General features: G+C 43.1%; 2 protein-coding genes across 3 annotated transcripts in view; both read left to right on the plus strand.

Annotated features, from left to right (window-relative positions):
* Positions 1 to 9,509, plus strand: part of cntfr (ciliary neurotrophic factor receptor) — a 177,323-nt gene extending 167,814 nt beyond the window's left edge. For both annotated transcript variants that reach the window (XM_078088470.1, XM_040197036.2), the window contains 4 exons: positions 1,449 to 1,517; positions 1,798 to 1,912; positions 6,785 to 6,911; positions 8,006 to 9,509. In XM_078088470.1, coding sequence (XP_077944596.1) covers positions 1,449 to 1,517; positions 1,798 to 1,912; positions 6,785 to 6,911; position 8,006 — 312 coding nt within the window. In that variant the 3' untranslated portion in view covers positions 8,007 to 9,509. The remainder of the gene's footprint in view (positions 1 to 1,448; positions 1,518 to 1,797; positions 1,913 to 6,784; positions 6,912 to 8,005) is intronic.
* Positions 9,510 to 11,531: 2,022 nt separating this feature from the next.
* On the plus strand, positions 11,532 to 16,668 carry tmem267 (transmembrane protein 267). Its single transcript, XM_040197037.2, has 3 exons — positions 11,532 to 13,278; positions 14,155 to 14,625; positions 15,289 to 16,668. Exons 2-3 carry the CDS (start codon positions 14,224 to 14,226, stop codon positions 15,622 to 15,624), a joined length of 738 nt encoding a protein of 245 aa, XP_040052971.1. The 5' UTR covers positions 11,532 to 13,278; positions 14,155 to 14,223; the 3' UTR covers positions 15,625 to 16,668.
* Positions 16,669 to 16,734: the final 66 nt, after the last annotated feature.

Raw genomic sequence — 16,734 nt, forward strand, 5'->3', positions numbered from 1 at the left:
TCCTCAGATCTGCTCTAGATTTGCACATCTTAAGAGAACTAAAAGGGAAACTCCGATCGGAGGCTTGTTTGCTGGCGGTTGGCATTATGTGTGTGATGTGTGATTTTAATCCCAAATCAGTGCTCGTCTGAGCAGCTCCTGAGGTATTGAGAGTGTTTAAAAGACAGTTGTTGTTTTTTTAGTGTAGCTTTTGTCTTTATCTTTAGTTTTAACCATCATTTAACAAGCAATCTGAGATAAACTGTGTCAAAAATTGTCCATCAGATCAATCCGATTTTTAGGGGTTTGAGTGTACATTATTACAAAGCCGGGATTGTTTAGAAATTTAATTCACCATTACTGGCACTCAAACGAGAACAAACATTGCCATAAATAACAGTTCAGAAGGTAGTTAGAGCTCAAATGTGCACCAACAATTCAACATCATCGACCACAATCCATCAGCCGTTTTTCACAGACTCTCTTCTAAAATGCTTTGATAGTATTGTTGAAACGAAGTAATTGTGTTGCTTTGTATGTAAGTGGAGTCTGTATTTACAATATACGGCTCAATGTCACGCCGACACAATTCGAAACACACTTGTTAGTGCAACAAAAAATATCAGATAACTCCAAGCTCAAGATTCACTCTGTGGGTGGGTGTGTGTGGGTGGGTGTGTGTGTGTGTGTGTGTGTGTGGGTGGGTGGGTGGGTGGGTGTGTGTGTGCCACTAAATCATTTCAACTTGCCACAATCTTCTTCACCCCTTAACTTATTGAGATACAGGCCAAAGCCAAACACAACAACTCGTGTGCGCGCGCACACACACACAGACAAATACTCACAAAACTAAGCGTGAAGTAAAAAGGCAGCAAATCATCCTCTCATTCACTCCCCTGAGTAGAAACTTTTTTTTTGGAGCTCTCCAAATTAAAGTGTGCACAAAAGCCTTTCAAATGCTGGCTGGCATTACATTGTGTTATACAATTATGTTGCATTGGTGCCAAAGCTTTCTGGGATAATCATCAATTATGCCACTGGTATTTTGCAAGTGTGTCTGACTGTCTGTATGTCTGCGGAGGCTGTGGGGGGGTTCAACGTTCAATCAATTCAACAGTGAAATGCAAAACACAGAAAGGATAAAGAAACAAAAATGACCTACGCACAGATAACGATGAAAGGTCCGTTATGAAAAAATACCACCGAATCAAAGTTGCATACTGTTTCCCCAGCTGAGTCTACGCGTCACTAAACATTAAAGCACATCATGTATGAGTCGAGCTGTGGGTCGACTCGTATGACTTTCTGAGTTAATAGTTCCTGCCTTTAGCGGCTGACAATTTTCATGATTTATTGTCAAGTACTATATGAATAGATTTCCAGATGTAATAGACGTTACTTTAACTCGATGGACGCACCCCGAGTGGGCTGCTCCCTCATTCAAACTGACCACCTGCTGTCCTCTTTAGGTGGAACTATCCGACAGCACTTCGCACATCATCACCGACGCCTATGCTGGGAAGGAGTACATCATCCAGGTAAAATAATCTCCTGTTTCACAATAATCCACTATTGGAAACAATTGGATTGATCAGAAATGAATGATAAATGTACCTATACATTAATATTTATGTATATAAAACATAAATTATGAACTAACATACATCTATGCAAAAAAAAATATATATATATATATATATCAATATATATCTACATATATCTATATATATTTACTGGCCGACTGAATTATATTTAACTGTTTTAAAGGTTATTGAAGGATGCCTCTAATTTGCTGAATACTGCCCTTGTGCTCAACAGGTGGCTGCCAAGGACACCGAGATCGGAACATGGAGTGACTGGAGCGTTGCTGTGCATGCTACACCCTGGATTGAAGAGCAGATTACTTCCACAACCGAAGTCGACATTCCCACCGGTAGGTTAGAGCCTCAGTTGAAGTCAAAGGATACGTGGTCTTGAAACTACGGCTGCTTCTCCTAAATCTAGTGTCCAATCCATCTAGTGCTTGACTGGAAAAGTGAAATGTTTGTGGCCTGGATGAAAAGTAATCACTACAGTCAACAGGGCTCCTCCATGTGATATTTTAGTCGGGCCATAAGTGGTAGATCACTGCTGACTGCTAATGTGGCTAAAAGCTTTTTGTTCAAATGGCAGAATAAAGATAAGAAAGAGGCTAAATGCAAATACGTGTTCAACAGATTACTTAAAAGATAAAGAAAGAGGGACTAAGGGATGTTGTTTTACTGCATGTACAAACATTACAATAGTATTTCTATAATGCTGTTTGCTATTTGTCCGTTGGACATCGGGTGAAGAGATCATCCCGATGGTAACATAGCATGATGAGATATTGTTCTTTGTGCCCGCGGCTGTCACGCAGTACATTTTCTGAGCCGGTTAGGTATGAAATGAAGTTTAATAACTTTCTTTATCAGTAAATTGGGGAAACGACAACCATTTGAAAGCCTTGAACTTTTATCGCAGCTCAAGCTGGGAGATCCAGCAGCCTGCGGACAAATCGACACACACATCAACCTGCGCGCCCGAACAAAGCCCCGGGGGGGAACGCTGAGCCGTCTCTCAATGCTCACGTCTACCTCAGATCGCCAGCCTCAGATCACCTCCTCGGTCGTATGCATGAGAAATGATCGTTTAACACTAAACTCACTACAGATCATTATATTCTGTGTGTCCCTTGATGCGCACATCTACACCATCACCAGTTACCTGTCAGGCTGCTGGTGTGCTTCGGCACCTTGAACCAAACCCTACTGTGGCGTCTCAGGCGACTGACTACAGTGCAAACTGACACCTTCAACCGGTGCTCGTCGGCAAAAATAATCATTTAAAAAAAAATGTGTCAATGAATTTGTTACAGTTCAAACTACAAGGCAAAAAGCACATACATCTGTCAGATGCACTTCTGGAGGCATTAAGTCTGACATTATAACCCTCATAACAAGTCCAAAGAAATCAGTTTGACCACAGAGGACAGCATTTTTCTTTATAGGCTGCTGCCCGAGACTAATCACGGAATTCACCTGTAATAACTTTTAACCAACGATACAATCCCCATTCGAAATCCTCCTAAGGAAAACATTCAGTCCGTCTGCCCGTCTTTCTCTCATCACGCTGCTCGTCCGCGTTTCTCAGCAGTTTTACAGTCCAACAGTGACTCCTGACGGGGGCGAGCAGCGCTGCATCGCAGTCAACACTGAATGTGCGTACGCATGCTTCAAATGCACAAACTGGACGAATAACACACGTAGCAGATGGACACACACTTATAAATACACAGTACCTCCCTCTGATAACATGCAGTAACACACACGTGAACTTTGACTCAGTGCCCAGTGTATCATTGTTGTTCTTGAGTAAAGAACAGGAGGTTATTGGGATTCTCCTCATGCCTCCTCTCCATCCAGCTGCAGCTTCCCTGCTTCCCTTCGCTCTCTGCTCGGCCTCGTCTCTCTTTCCTTCTCCTTCTGTTTTTATTCCAGGTCTCCCTTTTAGTATTTTACTTTCTCAGTTCTCTATCGATCACAACTCTCTGCTACTCGTATCTTTTTTCACCTCGCCCTTCGTCCCCATCTTTGCATCTGGCCTTTTGCCACTTTCTTTACAGATGTTGCTTGCTGGATGATTGATTACATCTGCAGCTGCTTTGTTAATACCAATGAATTCACTACAGGGTTTGGTTGTCATTCCCATTTACCTTCTATGCCATTTCTCCATGTTGTTGTTAGTTTTAGTTTAAAATCGACTCCGTTTTGAAGAAATAAACGGGAGCTCACTTTCCACATTTCTTTGTGCTAATATTTATTTTTCAGCATGAATAAGAGGGCTCATAAACCACACCTCATAAATCATAACATTCAAGTCCAGACAGGGGCCCTATCATAAAAAATGTTTAAATCAAACACGTAATTATTCTGCTTGCACTCTCTAATTGGAAAGATCACACATCATTTGCATGGCGTCCGTTGGGAAACGAGGAAAACCTCATATTTCCTGTCCAAAACTGGACCGCTGAAAACTCCAGCCGACCAGCTTGTTGCCATCTACACACTGAACAATAAGTCTTGTCCGATAGGAAATGAAATGACTTCCTGTGACTTATCGATTGTGCAGCCTAAAACAAAGTTGCGCTTTCTCCCATTTTCTTTCTGTCTTTCTCTCCTCCAGCTTTTGCTCCATTTTTCAGTTTCTGTCTTTTCTGTTTGTGCATCGGACGGAACGGGTTGTCCGTACCTCACGGAGAGTTGCCCTTACGTGCCTGTCCTGTTTGCTGGCATCAGCAGCCCCATTTCACTCCAAAAGGTTGGCGCAGTGACAAGACACATGGCATTTATAAGTCCCGCCGTCAGTGACTGGACCGTTGCTCAGAGACCTCGTTCCACCAACTAAGAGGCAGACACAGAACAGCCGTTCTCGGTGCCGCAGTCATCGAAGATATACTACGCGTCTGCCTCGCCCGCCCTTTGAGACAGACACTGGACGCTGTCTGGCACCAGGCGGGTAACCTTAGATATCGCGTCAAATATCCCTCACGTCGGGATCTATTTAGAAATGCTTAACGAGCAGAAACCACAGCTAAATGCAGAGGTTCTCTAAGGTCCTCCTCTGCTGCGTGCTGCCTCCACTTCATAGGAGAATTACTACCTATTGCTTTATGTGAGGTGACAGTATTCAGGAAGGAGGTGTCATTCAATGCATTTAGTTTCTCCATAAACAGTTCTGGTCAATTGACGCAGTTAGAGATCTTCCAATAGATCCAGCAGTATAAATGTTCAGTGTCTGAGTTAGAAAATATCAGTTCTTTTTTTTACAAATGTACACGCTTTAACTACAACTCACAAGGTGCATTTGTACACAAAACATCCAATCACTGATACCTAGAATTCAGGTGTGCAGGTGAACAGGTGTGTGCACGGCCAAAGGCAAGCAGAAGCTGAGGTGTTGGCTTGATAGATACGGGCGAAATCAACCCCCTTTGGACCATCGCTCAGTTTTGGATGACTTTGTCCTCGCTGGCTTTGTTTCCTTGTTTAGTTCTGTACATTTCTTATTGAAAAAAACAACATTTTACAGCTCTGACCGGCGCCTCATACGGCTCCTCCGTACAGTAGCAGCAGTAATTGAGGCTCATGGGCATAGAGCCATAAATAAGATAAACCTACAGTATCATTTATCCAGGAGACTCCTGCCCCGTGTTTACATGGTAGATATATACTTCTTCTGTTGACTCCCTCACGGGACTTTGCTCCTTTGTTGAGTCGCCATTGACAAAAGTACAGTGCAGATGTTATTTTGAAGCGTCTTTGTATTTGAATATCCTAAAGCCTCAGACTTCCCCGTAAGGAAACTGAACCCATCCTCATTGTTTGCCCTTTTACTTCTCAGATCTTCCTCTGACTTCTTGTCCCTGGCTGCTCTGCTCCCTCTCCTCCCCGGTTTCTATTCCCCGGGTCGCTCATCTGTATCTCCATCACATCGTTGTCTTGTCTCGCTGTCTCCAACTACCTCGTTACATCAACGTACTCCCCATAATTGCGTCTCCTCGTCGCCACCACATTGTGTCTGCATAATTGTTACTTCCTCCAAAGCAAAATGTTGTGCTGCAGGCAGGGAAGTATTGCACAGAGCTGCTGAACATGGTTAATGTGTCCTAGTTCTCTCTCTCTCTCTCTCTCTCTCTCTGGCTATTTCACACCTGGCTGCCTCTTCCTGACTCCCAACACTCATTAATTAGAAGGAGAGGGAAATCGTATTCTCTCCCCAATAAGAAAAATGCTGTGGGTCGAGGACTGAGTTATAAAATATATGAGTTAATATCTTCTGTGCTGCCTGCATCCGTTTTATAAAACATTAAACTTATATATTATATATATTTTTATTTGTCAAGTTATGTAAAACCTAAAGCAGTAAAACAGCTTAAGCACAGAGGGATTTTCAGCATATTTTGTTCGTCACAAGATATTAACAAGCCGGCCTATACATATTAACATAACTGTTTAGCTGGCAGAGAGTTTTTAGAATTTTATTTTATTTTTATATTTTATTTAGAATTATTATGATTATTTTGTCATTGATTTACTGTTGTACATTCTTATCAGGACTTATGCAGGTTATTGCTTTAGAGTCTCAATTCATGTGAGGAAGTCTCACATGACTCCAATGGGACTTAAGATGGTCTATAGCTCTGCTTACGTTCCATAAAATCTAAATATGCAGCTTATTATGCGTGTGTAAAAGGGTAGATTTTCAAAGTGTGTATAAGACAGTCCCTTATCAGCAGTATATTAACTGCAGCGATGCTTCTATGCTTCATGCGCCTCCTCCTCGGTTACCTGAGGGATTTAAGCCCCTTCTCCTTTTTTCTGTCTCCGTATTTTGCTTCTTGGCCTTTGTCCCCTCCCCCCGTCTGTGTGACTGAGATAAAAAAAAAAGTCCAGTTCCCTTCATAATTACATTTGACAAGTCTCATATTGACTGCACTTGCAGATTAGAATCGATTCCTCTCTGCGCTGTTATCCTTTCTGTTTGTTGCTTCCCGGTACGATGAGTGCTTTTCAGTGTCCATTCATCAATACGACGTTTCGAGTATTTTGGCCCTCAGGAATAAATGATTGTGTCACACTGTATGACCACAGGGGGAAAAAACCAACCTGAAAACTAATGAGTAGTAAGTAGTAGTAGTAAGTAGTAATAAGTAGTTGGGATTAAGAGGAGGTTCCATGAGATCTGCTCAGTAAGCCTTATTGTGTTTTTCTGATTGTTTTTGCAGAGACTAAGACCTCCCCCATCCCGTCCTCCAACGCACCACAGAAGGCCGAACGTCCCGTGGGCAGAGCTGCCAGACTCCTCACCTTTTTCTCCCCTTTGCTGTTAGGAATGCTGCTGCTTTGCATGTGGTGAGCAAACGCACACACGCGCTGTAATGAGTCTACAAACCCCCCATCTTTGAATTTGCCAGTCACATATTGGAAAGTCGATGCAGTTCTGTCGATGTCAGGAGCTCGTTTACTAGAAGGAGAGCAACGACGATTGGGTGAATTTGTTTTATGACCCAGCGGGACGTTTCTCTTCATATTTTCCTGGAGAGACCCTGAAGGGATTGAGGTCAATTTCAACGCGCGACTGTCCCATTTCATTAACGCCTTTTACTCTATAAATCAGGCCGTAACGGTACGTCTCCTGCCGATGATGTAGGCGATGAATGTAAATTTCACAGAAACCAAATGACACCAAACCTTGCTGCATGTCCAGCTGAACACTGTCCGCTAACAACTGGAAGATGAAGAGAGGCAGGTTTAGCTGGACAAAAACATATGTGGCCCTTCAATGAGGCGCAGCGCTACAGCACTCTCATGTGCCGTTTGCACGCAGTAATATCTCGCAGTGACGTACCACAGGTCAATTCTAGTGCGCAATATGAGAAATATTCCTTTTTTTGTCCACTATATTTATCTTGCATCTACTTTGAGATGAAGGTTTTGTATAAGAGACAGCGGTTCGTTCTGAAACACAAAGGCTGCTCCTGAAGAGGTGAAGAGGCTTCAATAGCATCAGTTGTATCAGAACTGGAGAGTATTTCTTCACTGATAGAAGAACAACCGTGGAGGCTTTTCTCAAATGAAAATGTGTCTTTGCCCCCCCACTGTCCCCCTGTCTCGCTTCGGTAAGCGTTTGATTGAAGTGCGGTTCATCCGACCACCTGTCAAGTATCTTTTGACAGTTCCTGCCCTTTTCCAAACAGTTCCCAATGACAGCTGCTCAGATGGGTCCGTGTATTAGGCCAGCTGGTGCTTCAGTTTACCGTGAGACGGTCCTCGGTTGGGAATAGGTGACTTATAGAATGATGAATTCACCACCAGACATATACTGGCAGTATGATTAAAAAGTAGCAAATGTAGGAGACGTCTAAAAGGGGATCAACCAAAATTCCATCGTTTGTTGAGGTGCAGCTTGTGATGCCTGTGTTGTGCTTGTGTCCGTTTCTTTCTAGATCTAAATATCTAGGAGTTGGAGGAGGAGGAGGAGGAGGAGGAGAAGGAGGAGGCTGGTCTTTTTTTCTATTTTGCACTTGTTTCCAGGATACAGTGCATTGATCATTTCTGTCCATCACTCAGTTACTCACGAGATTACTTAGACATGAAACTAGACAATGATAATGCCATTCAGCATTTTTGATAAATGGAGACAAAGAAATTACCCAGAGGAGCTTTTGAAAGGCGCTCCATACACCACAACAACAACAACAACAACAAAAGCAGCAGTGATATCAGCATAAACGGTCCTATAATACCCCCTTGTGGCTTTGGTCGGCCCCGGCAGACTATGTGTTAGCGGGCAGCAGTGCGGTTTGGGAATCTCCTCTTCACAGCAGGAAAACCGACTCTTCAGATGACAAAATCCGCCCCCAAAACTTTTTCGTCCTTTTCTTTATTGATTATGAATTACTGTTCACTTCCTTCTGAAATTGCAGCACCGTACAGGCAAACACTCACACATGAGTCGAGCGTATTTGCGCGTGTTTGTGTGTATAGTAACCGTAGCGGTGCCCATACAGCTATATCATCATGCCAAAGACTCAAATCCCCAAATAAAAAGGTTCCCCAAGCACCTGTCAGACTGCGCCGTGGGTCAAAGCACCCAGAAAGCCGTGTTGTTTGTGCGCGGCGCTCTAGATGCCAACTCAAACACACAAAGGAAAACTTGGGACTGGGTCTGAGGAAGCGTGCAGCTCCCGTTTTGCGTTCACCTGCGATCCATCAAAGAAGCCAGACAAGCACTCGATCCGTCTCCGAATCTGCCGACTCCAACGACTCGAGTCAGAGCGGCGGTGGTTTCGTCCCACGTGAGGACGAACAGCGAAGACTTCAGTAACAGTAGCCGGGCTATTTATACGTTTAGCTTTACACTCTGCTTTCGCGACTGGCAAAGAGGACCTGGATTGTAAAATAAATAAATAAAGTGGATTTTGAGACTGGACAGTTCTGTGCCCACCCATTTGTTTTGGTTCAATGGCGAAAAAGCTGGTTATTGAAACAAATAAAAGATCTATGTTGGTTTTGAATTCTGCTCTGTGCTGTAAAATGAAACGACACAAAACAGTTTGCTTCCCAAATTCTGACGCCTTTACAAACAATTAATAAAATGTATTTTTTGCAGTTTCCATTTCAATAGCTTCTATCACCAGTTAATATTATGTTATTCAAATGAATATTGATGTGTTTTATTGTATTTTTTTATCTTATGGACAAATAATACAAACACACATATAGGATTTTAGTTTTTTCTTTCAGACATTAATAATGGCTTAATTCTCCTTGCTCATATTTTGTAAACTATGATATGTAACTTTAACATTGAACAAAAGTTTATTATTTAATGATAATAATAATGTATGTATTAGCAGTAGAATGTCGTAACCTGTACCTGGGGTCTTTTTTATAGATGTATATACAATGACAGGTTTCAACCATTAAATGTGACCATTTCACAATGAACGATGGCCTCACATTCATTTTGTACTTTGAAGCTTAATTTACAGGTTCAGATGAGCTATATTGTGATTTCATTGACTGCTGTTTGCAGATGACGCGCCTCTCTCTTTGCTCACGTTGTTTTTTTACTCTGAAAACTGTATCATCAGGTGGTTTCTTATCACGGGAGAGTGTGGTCAGTGAGGGTCAGTGTGTTTGCGTGCTAGTATTTACTTATTAACAATAAACACAGTACAGCTGAGGCTGCTGGTAATTAGTTTTGCTTGGAGACACAGATCAAGCAATGGGGAAATCCCAATTTTAACCTGATTATACCCGATCACAAGTCGTCCTCAAAAGTAAAAACTCGAAAGATTTGAATCACGTAGTTGAATGTGAAAAGGTTATAGTCATTCTGCTCCGACTAACAAGAAAAACAACACATTCTGCTCCACCAATTTCCGCTTCTCAGGTCTCTGCAGAGAGAATTAATTAAAGAGAGTTGTGTCAACTGAAAACTATTTTAAAGCAAAGTGCGGTTAGTTATACACATTTACAAGTACGAGAACAGTATGTTCATTCAGTCTTCATGTTTTTGTCCCAACAGTTGTCCCGAACATTTCCCCGACCTTGAATTGGCTCTATAATGTATTTTTAGTAAAATGTAATTAAAGGGCTACTTTAAAGTCTAGTGAGGTTTCATTTGGAACTTGGATGATTGTCTTACTGCTTCTGTTTCCTATCCGATCTCACATCACAGTGCACTCAAAGCTGATGCCAGTGAGTTTAATACTACATTTACAGCGATAAATTCAATAAGAAAATAAGACCGGGGGAAGAGTGGGATGGTCAAAACTCTCCTCTTGACCTTAAGCTCTCACTCTCTGTGCTTCCCTCTTCTTTAATCTGTCTCACTGTCTCTCTTGCCTCGCTCAAGCCCTCCTTCTTTCAATATTCTGACAAGTTCTGGCAGGCCGAGGACAAATCAATACACCATCTAGCGGCTGTCCGCTGAGTCCTCCTTGTGTGTGCGTGCAGACAAGAGTCTGCACGCACACACTGTGGGCATTGTGTTCATTAGTCTTTCCTTCCTCGCTCAAACCGGCCCGTCCGCTTTTTGTCTCTATGAGAACGCAATTAATATGTACAATGACATATGCATGAAGCGACGAAGGATGGTAAAGACGCACCACAGTGTTGTTCTGTGTGTCCTTAACAGAACCGTGTTACTAATATTTCAACCTGACTTTAATTAAATGCAATTGAAATGTTCAGCCATGCTCTCTTTGTCTGCAACCATGATGTGATCCACATTAACCTCTATATAGGAAAGAGTGTGCGTGCGTCTGTGCGTGCGTGCGTGCGTGTGTGTGTGTATCCCATCCAGAGGCTGTCAGTTCCAACAGCCTCACTCTGCTCTAATGACTAGTTTGACCTTTCACTGATAACTGGATGAATGACACGATCTCTCCTTCCCTTCCAATCCTGCCCAGGCTCTCTTTAAACACTCAACCGGCTTCATCTTTGCTGCAGGATTTCTTATCTCTGCTTTTTACAATTCATGTCTGTTTGTCACACTGTGTTTTAACCATCTTTTTATGATTCTTATTTGCAGTAACTATTCACATACTTACATATTTTTCTCAATTGGCTGATAATGTTTCCGTTTTCTTGATATCAATGCGGTTTATAAACCGTACATACATTTAATTACATACGTCGAAACATTTTGATCGTTGTGGACACTTGTGGTTTTGCTTTTGGTGGTATTGCGTTGTTTACTTTTTCTTTAAGGCAAAACACATAGTTAATATAATAATAATAATAATATAATATACAATTATAATCCAACACAAAAGCGCCCATAAATTAACATAACGAAACACTGTAATAATTACCAGTTTGATGAACACTGACAAGGTATTACTTTAACTGATAACTATTCATACACATATTATTATGGTTGTAGATCAAACTCCAAGTCGTTTTTGATAACTTTAAACAGCAAAGTTACAAAATGTACTTCATTTATTATCTAAATTTCAAGCTGAAAATAAGGTTAAAGTTCTGCGTGTTGCCACTGGATGGCAGCAGAGACAACAGCTTCCACGGTGCGCTGTCCGTGGTGCTGAACCCTCCTACTGCCGTCCCCTTCTTTGTTCTCCGTGCTTCTGTCCCTGGTGCTGAATGATGGGTATCTTATTATATCGCTCCTCTGACATCAGTCCGGCGCCTCTGCTGCCTGCAGAAGAATTGGGTGGAACAGAACACCAGTATGTGACATTGCATTAGTAGCCATTAGTAGCCACCAGTGTGACTGGTCAGTGTGTCTGACCAGGCAAACCAAAAAGTCCTCCTCTTATGTTTTGGCCTAACGCTTACTGTTACAGGCTTAAACACAACACACTTGGTGTCGCTGACGTCTGTGAAGTACTTGAATTGTGAGTCAGTGCTACCAAATGGAGTTTGTGTCAGCAAACGTGTCCACAATCATTGCTGGAACATTAGTGTCCAAGGTGTCTCTCACTGCCAACGACAGACTTGTTTAATCACTGAAGTCAGGTTCCCTGAAACCGGAGCAGAGAGACGAGTGTTTAGAATTACAAGCAACTGTTAACACCTCTCCTTTCATGACACTGGCGTATTAAAACAAATGAGGAAATGCAAAAACAAATCGCAGATTGAATTGTAATTCTAAATTACTGTTGATGGAATGATTTAGAAAGAGTCAGGCCCATTGGAGTCAACCCCACGTGAAGGGATGAAACTGATACGACCTTAATAGAAACAATAGGGTTCTAAATGTTGAAATGTAAATATCGCATGCCAAATTTCAGCATTTGAACGGAAAGGCTTTTAAAGAACCCTCCACTTGGTAGGATTGTCTGATTTGAAATACTTAAGTTTACATGTTGTAAGCTTAGCAGCAATTATTTGCAAGACAACCTGTTGGCTTTTTTTTGTGCACCATCGTATTAGTCAGGATTTTGGATTCTAAAAAAGTCTGAAATATTGTGCATTGAATGTGCACTTTACCTGAAAGAAGAGAGCCGGGGTTTAAAAAAAAGGATCATTCCCTTCTGTAGTCCCAGTGTTATTTTATTGTGTGGTCTTCTTTACCCTCTAGTGGTGCTCAGAGAAGCTGCAGCCATTGAATGTCAGACCTCTTCTGCTGATTCCTGATCAAAATACTCTCTGCTGTAGGTAATGCAAACATAGTGCTCAACTCCAGAAACGTGTTCGCAAGTTGCTTTGCCTTATTCAGTTTGGATTGAAAATAACGGTGTGTTTTTTTTACATTTTATAAACATTTTGCTGGAGGCTTAAAGTAACTTAGTTGGTTTAGCTCAAGTCTTTATTTCTGTGGTCCTAGTTTGCCTGACGTTTAATCCAAAACCGCTGTGGAAATATGTGATCAAATATATTGGACATATTGCAATAAATACCGAATAGGATTAAAATCTATGGTAATATCTAATTTACAAATTGGTTGAGTTTGTAAAATTCTAAAAAGAACTAGACACTTTGACGTGTTATGCAGTTTTTTTTAACCCAAACTATATTTTTATCAAATTTCAGTTGGATTGTTCTGACAAAAGAGAGGTGGGTGCGATGCTGATCCACATAAACAAACACAAACACTGTTTTCAAAGAAGCAAATGACAATAGACGTCTCTGTGTCGGGGCGGTATTCCCCCGCTGACCTGAAGGGGGCAGCGCAGCGCCTCCAACCGCCGACACCGAAGAAGAAGCGTCGCGTCTGTCGGTCGGGTATCCAATGCAGAGCAATGGGGTGAGTAACGTTATATTTATTAACCAGCCGCTCAGAGCTGTGTTTCAAAATGTTAGAATTTAGACAATAAGCAATCGAATCGCCGGTTTTTCGTGAATGCGAAGCGCGTCTTGTCGCGTAATTCGTCGCGATTTAGCAGCGCTGATGGTGACAGCTGCTGTCCGCCTACACACAGTAGCATCGGTCGCTGTTAGCCGGTTAGCTCCTCGTTAGCTCCCGTAGCGCGGTGAGATCGGGTCCTCCAACATGTATTCCCTCTTTTTTTAGAACGATCTGACGTGAATGAAAGACGGACAACCGCTACTGTTAGTACTGAATATAAGCAGAGGGAGAATGAGCACAGGGACGTTAGCTCGTTGCTAACGTTAGCTCATTAAAATCATCCTACTAAAGGCAGAACCTTTCTTTTTTTTGTTTGACCTTAACGAGGCGGTGAATTCAGATGAACTGCCAGCCGAATGTTCTGTACGTTTCTCTCCATTTCACCAGAGACAGAGAAAGAAAGCGCATGAATGGGAACATGTGATATTTTAGAAATGTCTGAAATATCACAGGTTCCCATTTAAACAATCAGTAAGCAAAGGTCACATTTAGATCTTAGCTCAGTGTCCTCTGTAAATGTGAGACGACATTTTACGTTTTTAATCATGGTGGAGGATAAAGCCCCACTTTCAATTAATATACTCATACATATGTGATTATATTTGAATACAAAGATCAATGCAACTGCACTGGAAGGTGTCACATAATATGTATTTATTGAACAATCCAAACATGACATTGTTCTTCCAATCAACTGTCATGGAATACGAGGTCATACAGCGCTTTGTGTTCCCACGTTCACTCACTCATCCCTCTCCTTCCTTCCCCCTCCAGTCTTCCTGACAGCTGCTGACGCTCTGTGGCGATCGCCCCCCACACAAACACACACAGCCGTCCGTCAACATGCAAGGATTCTACTCCAAGCTCGACTCCTCCTCGTCCCCGCTGCTGGGCGGGGGCCTCGGGGCCGAAGGCGCCCCGGTGCCTCTCAGCCTGGCCGTGGAGACGAAGAAGGCTCAGGCTCTCCTGCAGACGTTCAGCTCCGCCTCCCTGCTGGCGTCGGCGGGACTCGGCGTGTTCTGCGTGGTGGCGGACCACACCCTCCAGCTGTCCGTGGTCCAGAACCACCTGTGGCTGCGCGCCGCCCTGGACAACGCCACGCACGGGCTGGTGGGGCTCTGGTCGTGGGCCGTTGTCATCGGACTGAGGAAAAAGAGTGACGTGTATGAGGTGCTGCTCGCCGGCCTGCTGGCATCCATCATAGACCTGGACCACTTCTATTTGGCAGGATCCCTGTCACTCAAGGTAAGATCGCACGGAACACTAATTCATGTTAAAGAAGAATGGCTAATGCTTTCAAAATAAATAAAATGTGGACTTTCAGTTCCTGTTTTGCAATGAGTATCGGATTATGTGTTCGCGTAACGATATATATTAATCTGCCAATATCTCTCTATCATGGTCATGGTCGCAATATTCAGATAGATATATTCATATTTTATAATTTAGAGCACTTTACAAACACTGAAGAAGCCTCATTCTTCAACAAATCCAATGCATTTGTGTGGCTTTGCTGAAGCTGCTTCTGAACGATATAAAAACATTTAGAGCCTTTGCTTGTAGAGTACGCTTAGTCTTCAGTGACTATGAATTATTTAAATAATGATTTTTTTCATCCAATTCCTTCTAGAGATGCCAACAAAAGAACAATCTTGCAGACTTGGACCACTTTTACAGCTTTGGTTTCTTATCAGATTAAATATTAACGAGGTGCAGACAACACGTTTTTTACTGCACTACGAACGAATCTTGGCACAAATTTTAGTGAGCAGTTGCTTTACAAAACCTGTCAGAAATATGTGCTTTTGTTTCTGCTGTAGTGAGAGCGGTGACTCATGATTCTGAAGAACGGCGCTTGCAGTCCAAACCACTTTGGGGTAATTCTCTCTCTCCCACTCTCTCTTGCAGGCTGCCGTCTCGCTCCCTCGGCGTCCCCCCCTCCACTGTTCCTCCCTCATCCCCGTCCTCTGTCTCTCCCTCCGCTTCCTCATGTGGATGGGGCGACTCAAAGACGCTTGGTGCTCCTTGCCCTGGATGCTTTTCATTTCCATGGCAACGCACCACGTGCGCGACGCCGTGCGCCGCGGCCTCTGGGTGTGCCCGTTTGGCAACACGGCGCCGCTCCCCTACTGGCTGTACGTCAGCACCACGGCGACGCTCCCCCACCTGTGCTCGGTGCTCATGTATTTGACGGGAACCAGGGACGTGATCTCCACCAAACACGGGGTGGCCATCGACGTTTAGGAGCGACCGACCACCCAAGAATCTCCATGGCAACTCCAACTGTATGGTTCTGTAAAACAACAAAACGTACAATTAGACTCTTCCGTGGACCCAAAGGACCCTTTTAAAGCTGTCGCGTATCGTTCGCGGGGGCTCGTCTGCGATCCGCCCGTCTCTCCCCCGAAGCTGATAGGGGACCGGAGAACGCCAACCACTCGTCACGTGAACCCTGTCCGTCCACGTCCTGAGAAGGAACACTCAAGGAAAAGCCCACCAAAGGTTATCCCTCCCCTGGCTGTGTGTGCGCGCGTCACCACGGTTACTCCACTTTGCTGCCACAGTAGTGAAATGTTGTGTGTTTAGAGTACGCTTCAACTCTTTCACGTCATCGTGCTGACTTCGGGCCTCCAGCCGTCATCACTTCAGCAACGCTCAGATGGGTGTTGTTTTCCTTTATGGATCAATATTTAAATTGAAGCACCAAACTAGCGAGGTCTCCAGGGTGTTGTGTGTAATGGCTGTAGGATTCTTTTACATCAAGCCCTCCAGAAGGAGGCACCTGGAGATGCTGGACGTTTTCATGCACTGTATTAACTTGTATTGTTGTTGGCTATTTGATGAAATGACAGAATGCACTGAGTCGGCTTCATGGCGGTGAAACCATGATGGAGGACGTGGGTTGTTTGTCTCGCGTGAATAACATCCACTATGACGCATATGGAGGTAGGAAGTCATCCGACTGGATAAAGAAAGCAGCGTTCCCCAATACGGTTAAATCTTTTTGTTGGCACAGTGGCTTTAATGCCAATTTAGCCCTTAGTTGAATTCCCCAGTGTGATGTTGAAAAACAATCCATTTCAGTGTTAATTGACCTTTAGAGGTCACGCAGTGGCTGCGTATGTTTCACTGCTGCTTATGTGACATCATTATGTCAAAGTTGCATTTTGCACATCTCTTTAAGTTATGTTTGCTGTTTTTGTATGACGATCATTTGATTAATAGTAAGTATTGATATTAACAGTTTGAAAGTAGTGTTTATCAATAAAATGTCTGTTTGCAACAAAACTTATTTGACCTACGTTAAGAAACCTGTACACACAAAATGTATCCACTTCAATCCCAAAGACTGTA

This window comes from Gasterosteus aculeatus, chromosome 14 (genome assembly GCF_964276395.1).
Source record: "Gasterosteus aculeatus chromosome 14, fGasAcu3.hap1.1, whole genome shotgun sequence".
Classification (NCBI taxonomy): domain Eukaryota; kingdom Metazoa; phylum Chordata; class Actinopteri; order Perciformes; family Gasterosteidae; genus Gasterosteus; species Gasterosteus aculeatus.